Source organism: Dipodomys ordii, unplaced genomic scaffold (assembly GCF_000151885.1).
Source record: "Dipodomys ordii isolate 6190 unplaced genomic scaffold, Dord_2.0 Scaffold156, whole genome shotgun sequence".
NCBI classification, from domain to species: domain Eukaryota; kingdom Metazoa; phylum Chordata; class Mammalia; order Rodentia; family Heteromyidae; genus Dipodomys; species Dipodomys ordii.
This window is the reverse complement of record NW_012267372.1, coordinates 46,338-53,790: the sequence shown is the minus strand read 5'-3', so window position 1 is coordinate 53,790 and position 7,453 is coordinate 46,338. Positions and strand designations below refer to the sequence as shown.

Genomic DNA, 7,453 nt, shown 5'->3' with positions numbered 1-7,453 from the left:
CCCCCCGTCCCTCAGAGCAATCAAGACTCGGAGGGCAGAATTCAGGGTCAGCTGTGACCAAACTTACCCAACACACCCCGCACTGAGGATTTAGCCACACTTAGTTGGTCCCTAACCCTTTACCATCCTCCATGCTTTGCAACGGGACTGGGTGATGACCTAACTTCGTGCCTCAGTTTTCCCACCCATGCAGGGCAAGGTGTGACTGACTCCACTGGCTTTGCTCAGTGGTGGAGGTCGTTAAATGAAGGCTTCTAGGATTCTTTCTGTGTCTCTCTCTCTCTTTCATCAGTCGTGGGACTTGAACTCTGGGCCTGGGCCCTGTCCCTCAGCTCTTCAGCTCAAGCCTAGTGCTCTACCACTTGAGCCACAGCACCACTTCCGGTTTTCTGGTGTTTTATTGGAGATAAGAGTCTCACAGACTTCCTGCCTGGGCTGGCTTTGAACTGTGATCCTCAGATCTCAGCCTCCTGAGTAGCTAAGATTACAGGCATGAGCCACCAGTACCCAGCTAAGGATTCTAGGGTTTTGTGGTATTTGCTGCCAAACTTTCAGGTGGGTCTGATTCTAAAGGGGTCCAAGTGCCCCTGAACTCCAGACAGAACCTATAATACCTGGCCAGGCCCCAGGCGCTACAGCCAAGAAACATCGCTTTTCTCTAAAATAATATTTTACTGGGAAATGAGACATTTAAAAATGACCCAATCCAAAGGGAGCTCAGTGAGGGACTGTTTTACGAGCAGGGGGCAGGGAATGGGTGAACTGAGGCGGGGTGTGGGGGGGGGTTCTAGTGTCAGGGTGTCCAGGCAGAGAACAATGCACCAAGGCCCTCGGGCCACCAGGAACCTGCTTGTTGGAACAGAAGCCCCGTGTGGCAGGCGGAGGGTGGAGGAGGTGATTCAGAATGAGCCGGGGCTGCCAACATGTTTAACATTCTAAACCTATGATGCTTTCAAAAATATCTTTAACAGCTGTTTTGATTGAACTCTTAAGAGGATCTCAAGGGAAAGCATTCATGCTCTGTCAAAGGTGCTTCCTCCTTCCCCACCTCTCTAGCCCTCAGATTCTGTGCTAAAACTCTCTAAGTACTTTCTCACGTACTTCTTTCCAAACAAGTTCTTTCTTGGGGAGTGGGGGCCAGGGCTGGATCCTACATTTCTTGCCCAGCACATCCAAAGCCTTCCAGTCATTTTCAGGGCTGGGGGAGGGAACCCAGGACCTTTGCACGTGCTAGGCAAGCGCTCTGCCACTGAGCCCCCCCCCCATCTGTAAGTCTGATTCTATTTTCTTTTTTATGAGCGTGCGTAATCACTGAGCTTCCTGTACAGAGTGGCCAGCATTCATTTGGATGAGAGCAGAATAATTCATTTAGTGAGATTGTAGCTCAGAGGTTTCTAAGTTCAGGGGTTTAGCCCACCAGTGTTTCCTGAGAGCCTGCTGTGCCAGGGCTGGGAACAGAGGAAACCCACAAGGTCCCAGGGCCCCCCCCTGGGGCTCATATTCTGATGGTGAGACCCTTAAGTACAAAAGCCGATAAAAACAATGAGTTAAGGTAAATTGCAAGGAAGATAAAGGTGAAGATATAAAATACTAGATCTATGGTAGCAGTCAGGGCATTTATTTTGTGGAGATGAAGTAGCCAGCTTCAGGGAGATCAGGATAGAGTTCCAAGCAGAGCAAGGGGTACAGGCAAAGGTCCTGGGGTAGGGGAAAGGTTAGCGTGCTGGAGGTTAGCCAAGGAAATCTGGCAAGGATAGATGGGGCAGGAGATGCAGGGTAAAGTTGCAGGAGGTAAATCTTGTGGGCAGTAGTGTGGAAATCCCAGCACTCTAGAAGCTGAGGTTAGGAGGGTTGAGAGTCCCAAGCTAGTGTGTTACATAGCGGGTGTGGTGGTGCATCTCTGTAATCCCAGTTAGTCAGGAGGCTGAGTCAGGAGGATTTGGGGAGTTTGAGGCCAACCTGAGGGAAAGTCAGTGACAAACTGTCTTCAAAACAAAATATGAGGGCTGGGAAGGTGGCTCAGTGGTAGAGTGCTGGCCAGCATGCATGAAGCCCTGGGTTCGATTCCTCAGTACCACATACACAGAAAAAGTCAGAACTGGTGCTGTGGCTCAAGTGGTAGAGTGCTAACCTTGAACACAGAGAGGCTCAGAGACAGTTCCTTCTTTCTTTCTTTCCTTTCTTTCGTTTTCTCTCTCTCTCTCCCTCCCTTCCTTCCTTTCCTTCTTTTTGCCACTTTTGAGGCTTGAACTCAGGGTCTGGGCACTGTCCCTGGGCTTCTTTTTACTCAAGGCTAGTACTCTACCACTTGAGCCACAGCACCACATCTGGCTTTTTCTGTGTATGTGGTACTGAGGAATTGAACCCAGGGCTTCATGCATGCTAGGCAAGCACTCTACAAGCCACATTCCCTGCCCCAGACTCTTACCTCTAATTAAGCATCAAAAAGCCAGAAGTGGAGCTGAAGCTCAAGTGGTTGAGCACTAACCAGCCTTGAGCAAAGTAAGCAATGGTGCCCAGGCCTTGAGTTTAAACCCCAGTACACTCTCTCTCTCTCTCTTCCTCCCTCCCTCTCTCTCTCTCTCTCTCTCACACACACACACAGTACAAATCAAAGGGCTGAGGGCGTGGCTCAGCAGCTCAGGGCCATCTGCACAGGCCATGGGTGCAACCATAGCAAGTCCAGATTTCTGGTCAGGGTGACAGAGCTGGGGGTGGGGGCGGTGGAGGGAAGGGCTCAGGAGGAGGAGGTGGCAGCTGGCCCTGAATTCCAGGCCAGGTCTCAGAGGAGATGGAGCTGAGTTGGGAATGTGGGTGGGCCCCAAGCTGGGTCTCCAGCTTGGAGAGGGGCCCCTGGTATGCAGAGTGAACTGCTTGGGGGAGGCGTGGCCTAACCTGAGGGTGTGGCGAAAGCCAGCGTGGGCATGGTTTAACGGTGAGGGGCGTGGTCTATGTGACATCAAGAACCCAGGCTGAGCCCCTCCCTTCCTCCATACTCACAGTGGGGCTGTCCCCTTAAGCGCTCCCCCCTCCCCCAACTTCCTAGAAATGCAGATTCCAGGCTCTGCCCAGTTGGACCTGGCTCAGGTGCCCATGCCTCTCCCTCCTGCAGGTTCATGCCTACATCATCAGCTACCTGAAGAAAGAGATGCCCTCCGTGTTTGGGAAGGAGAACAAGAAGAAGCAGCTGATCCTCAAGCTGCCCGTCATCTTTGCCAAGATTCAGCTGGAGCATCATATCTCCCCTGGAGACTTTCCTGACTGCCAGAAAATGCAGGTTTGAGGCTTCCCCCCTGACACACACACACACACACACACAGTGAAAAGTACTTCCTGCAAACAGGTCCACCAGAGCCTGGTTTGGTGACTTTCCATAGTGGAGTGGATGGAAAAACCATAGGAAAAGCTTCAGTTTCTTCATCTGGGTATAGTGGGGAACACCTGCAGTCCTGGCACTCAGGAGGTCCAGGCAGGAGGGTCTCAAGTTTAAGGGCCAGCTTGGGCTACCTGTCAAGATCCTGTCTCAAGAAATGTCAACGTCAGCCCCACACTGTGTCTCCAGCCTGTAATCCCAGCTGCTCAGGAGGCTGAGATCCAGAGGCCCAAGGTTGGAAACCAACCCAGGCAGAAAAGTCTTGGAGATTTCTGTCTCCAAAATAAACAGCCAAAAACCTGGGCTAAGCCAGCCGCTGGTGCCACACACCTTTCATCCTAGCTACTCAGGAGGCTGAGATCTGAGGATCACAGTTCAAAGCCAATCCAGGCAGGAAAGTCCATGAGACTCTATTTCCAATGAACCATCAGAAAACTGGAAGTGGGGGCTGGGAAGGTAGCTCAGCGGTAGGTAGAGAGCTTGCCTTGCAAGCATGAGGCCCTGGGTTCGATTCCTCAGCACCACATAAACAGAAAAAGCTGGAAGTGGCGCTGTGGCTCCAGTGGTAGAGCGCTAGCCTTGAGCTGAAGAGCTGAGGGACAGCGCCCAGGCCCAGAGTTCAGGCCCCATGACAGGCAAAAAAAAAAGAAAGAAAGAAAAAGAAAAATGGAAGTGGTACTGTGGCTCAAGTGGTAGAGTGCTAACCTTGAGCTGGAGAGTTCAAGGGCAGCACCCAGGCCCAGAGCTCAAGCCCCATAATTTACAAAAAACAAGCAAGAAAAAAAAAAAAAACCCAAACAACAACAAAACCCCAAACCTCTCCTTCCCTGGGCTGGCTTTCAACCTTGATCCTCAGATACCAGCCTCCTGAGTAGCTGGGATTACAGGTGTGAACACCAAGGCCCGGAGGCATGCTTTATTCAGGTCTCTCCTTGATCATGGTAGCTAAGGTGGAAACCAAGACCCAGAGAGGGGAGACCACTTGCTCCCGGACACCCAGCAGGTATGGGTGGCGCGGAGATGGCCCCCTGATGTGCTGGTGTCCCCTGGCTGCAGGAGCTCCTGATGGCCCATGACTTCACCAAGTTCCACTCGCTGAAGCCGAAGCTGCTGGAGGCCCTGGACGAGATGCTGACGAAGGACATCGCCAAGCTGATGCCGCTGCTGCGGCAGGAGGAGCTGGAGAGTGTGGAGGCCGGTGTGCAGGGCGGCGCGTTCGAGGGCACCCACATGGGGCCCTTCGTGGAGCGGGGGCCGGATGAGGCGCTGGAGGCCGGCGAGGAAGGCTCAGATGATGAGGCCGAGTGGGTGGTGACCAAGGACAAGTCCAAGTACGACGAGATCTTCTACAACCTGGCCCCGGCCGACGGCAAGCTGAGTGGCTCCAAAGCCAAGACCTGGATGGTGGGCACCAAGCTGCCCAACTCGGTGCTGGGGCGCATCTGGAAGCTGAGCGACGTGGACCGCGACGGCATGCTGGATGACGAGGAGTTTGCTCTGGCCAGCCACCTCATCGAGGCCAAGCTCGAGGGCCACGGGCTGCCCGCCAACCTGCCCCGCCGCCTTGTGCCGCCATCCAAGAGGCGCCACAAGGGCTCGGCGGAGTGAGCCGGCCCCCCTAGGGCCTGTGGGCACCCCACCCGCCCTGTGGGGTGCCCCGGGCCCAGCCGGCCACCTGCTAACCCCTACCTTGGCCCACACGCGCTCTGCCTGCCTGCAATGCCCAGCTGTCAGGACTTGGGGGGGGGGGGAAGGGCTCCTCCTTGCTCCTTGAAACTCTACTGAAAGCATTTTGTGGGGACCAGATGTCCCTCTGCACCCTCTGGGGCCCCCTACTAAGGGACATAGCACCGACTCACCTGGTGACCCCCACACGGACCCCGTGTCGCTCCTCATAAGCGAGCTGCCTATGGTTGAAATGACCCTCAACCCCCATTTCTGTCTTTTCTCCTCCATCATTACACCCTCAGGTGTGAGGGGTAAGGCGGGGGACGACAGTCCCTCCTCAGTCCCCCCCATCCATTCTCTCCCCACCTTGTTTTTGGGGGGAGAGGAGGCAGAGCTGGGGACCCCGCCCTCCACGCACCCGGCTCCCATGGCACTAGAGGTCACCCCCACCCCACAAGCCCACGTGGGTTATTTCTGCCCCCTTCCTTCCTCAGCTTCCCCGGTTCTAGACCCGGCACCAGCCACCTCCCCCCCACCCCCCACATCGCAACATGTTCCCACGGTGGCCCCCTCTGGACATGACAGCTCCGAGCTTCACTGCAGCCCGGATTTTCAGGGATGTCATGGGAAAGGGGGATGGGTTCTTGGTGCTACAGCCCCTCCCTCCCTAAGGGGACCCCCACACACGCCTCTCTGTGCCTTCACTACCTACTAAGTGTGCTTGACCCAGGTTGGGGGCCCAGTGAACAAGATGGGCAACAGCAACAAAAACCCAGCTGCCTCCTCCAGGGTGCCCACCAGAGTTTCTGGTCCACTGTCCACTCCTACCCATGTCTGGGGACCTGGAGACCCAAGCCTGTGACCCCCACACATCGCAAATAAAGCCGAGGCTTTCTTCTCCCTGGGTCTAAGGATTGTCAGCGTGGACCCCTGCTCCCTGGGGGAAGGGGTGCTCTGGGTGTGGCCTTGGAATGGGGGGGCCCCTAGGGGTTCGCAGGGCTGGGCTCTGTGACTCAATGCAAACGGGGCTGGGTGACTCAGGTCTGGGCTGGGGGCCAGGGCAGCATATTTTCCGAAGAAAAGTTACTCCAGGGGAGGGGGAGGGCTCCCCTCTCTGCTATCCCCTGGGACACCCAGTCCCTCCCTCTCTCCTGCCTCCTCCAGCATGCCTTGGGGCCTGGGAACAGAGTGGGGGGGGTGAGGAGGGGAGCTGGCAGCCATCTGCTGGCCAGCCTAGCAGCTCCCTGCTGGCCCCTGGTGGTGGCTGTGGAGCCCAGCGGGCTGGTGGCTGAAGCCAGGGATTGGAGCTCAGGTTTGCGGGCTGCGATGGGGCACTGTAGGCCTGGATCCAGCCACAGCACCTTCCCTGGCCCTGCTGTTTTCCTTTAAGAGTCAGGGATGGTTTTTATGTGGTTAGAGATCTCTGGATAGTGGCCAGGGCACGGGGCCTCTTCCCTTATTTGTCAAGATGAGTTTCCTTATTTGTGAAGATGAATTTGCTTGGGAGATAAAATCTCAGAGGTGAGGCGCCCAGATGCCAAGCGCAGCCTAAAGCATTTCACATACAGCTTCCAATCTTCAGGGTAGTCTACTGTTAACTCTCATTTACCCACCCTAGGAAATTGAGGCACCAGTGAAGTAGCTGGTCCAAGACTGGGACCAAGGGTGGTGGCTCACAGCTGTAATCCTAGCTCCTCAGGAGGCAGAGATGGGAGGATCAGGATTTGAGGCCAGCCCAGGTAGTTAAAAGTCTACCTGAAAAATCAAACTAAAAGGAAAAGGGCTGTGGGCATGGCTCAGTGCTAGAGCATTTGTGTGAAACTCTGAGTTCAAGTCCTAGTAACCACCAAGAATAGAGGGGGAAATGTTACTGAAACTGCATTTCTAGCAATCGTAATAGTCTTTCTAACATAACTTGAATATGAGGTTCTCTTGTTTCCAGACTCAATCTCTGTGTGTGGGGGGGGGGGAAGGGGAGGAGACAGAATATACTGGGACTTGAATTCAGAGCCTGGGTACTGTCCCTGAGCTGTTTTTACTTTTTACCCAAGGCTGGTGCTCTACCACTTGAGCCACCATTCCACTTCTGATTTTCCTGGTGATTAAACTGGAGATAAAAAATCACAGACTTGCCAGGCGCTGGTGGCTCACGCCACCAGGAGGCTGAGATCTGAGGATCCCGGTTCAAAGCCAGCCCGGGCAAGAGAGACCGTGACACTCTTATCTCCAATAAACGACCAGAAAACCGGAAGTGGCACTGTAGCTCAAGTGGTAGAGCGCTCGCTTTGAGCTGAAGAGCTGAGGGACAGTGCCCAGGCCCAGAGTTCAAGCCCCACGACCGACAAAAAAAAAAAAATCACAGACTTTTTGGCCTGGCCCGCCTTCAAACCAGAATCCTCGGGTTTCAGCCTC

At 54.7% G+C, this 7,453-nt stretch overlaps 1 protein-coding gene across 1 annotated transcript in view; it reads left to right on the top strand.

The window, feature by feature from the left end:
• Positions 1-5,942, top strand: part of Ehd2 (EH-domain containing 2) — a 13,609-nt gene extending 7,667 nt beyond the window's left edge. The window contains exons 4-5 of the mRNA XM_013032547.1: positions 3,113-3,277; positions 4,430-5,942. Of these exons, the coding sequence (XP_012888001.1) occupies positions 3,113-3,277; positions 4,430-4,981 (717 nt within the window). The 3' untranslated portion in view covers positions 4,982-5,942. The remainder of the gene's footprint in view (positions 1-3,112; positions 3,278-4,429) is intronic.
• Positions 5,943-7,453: the final 1,511 nt, after the last annotated feature.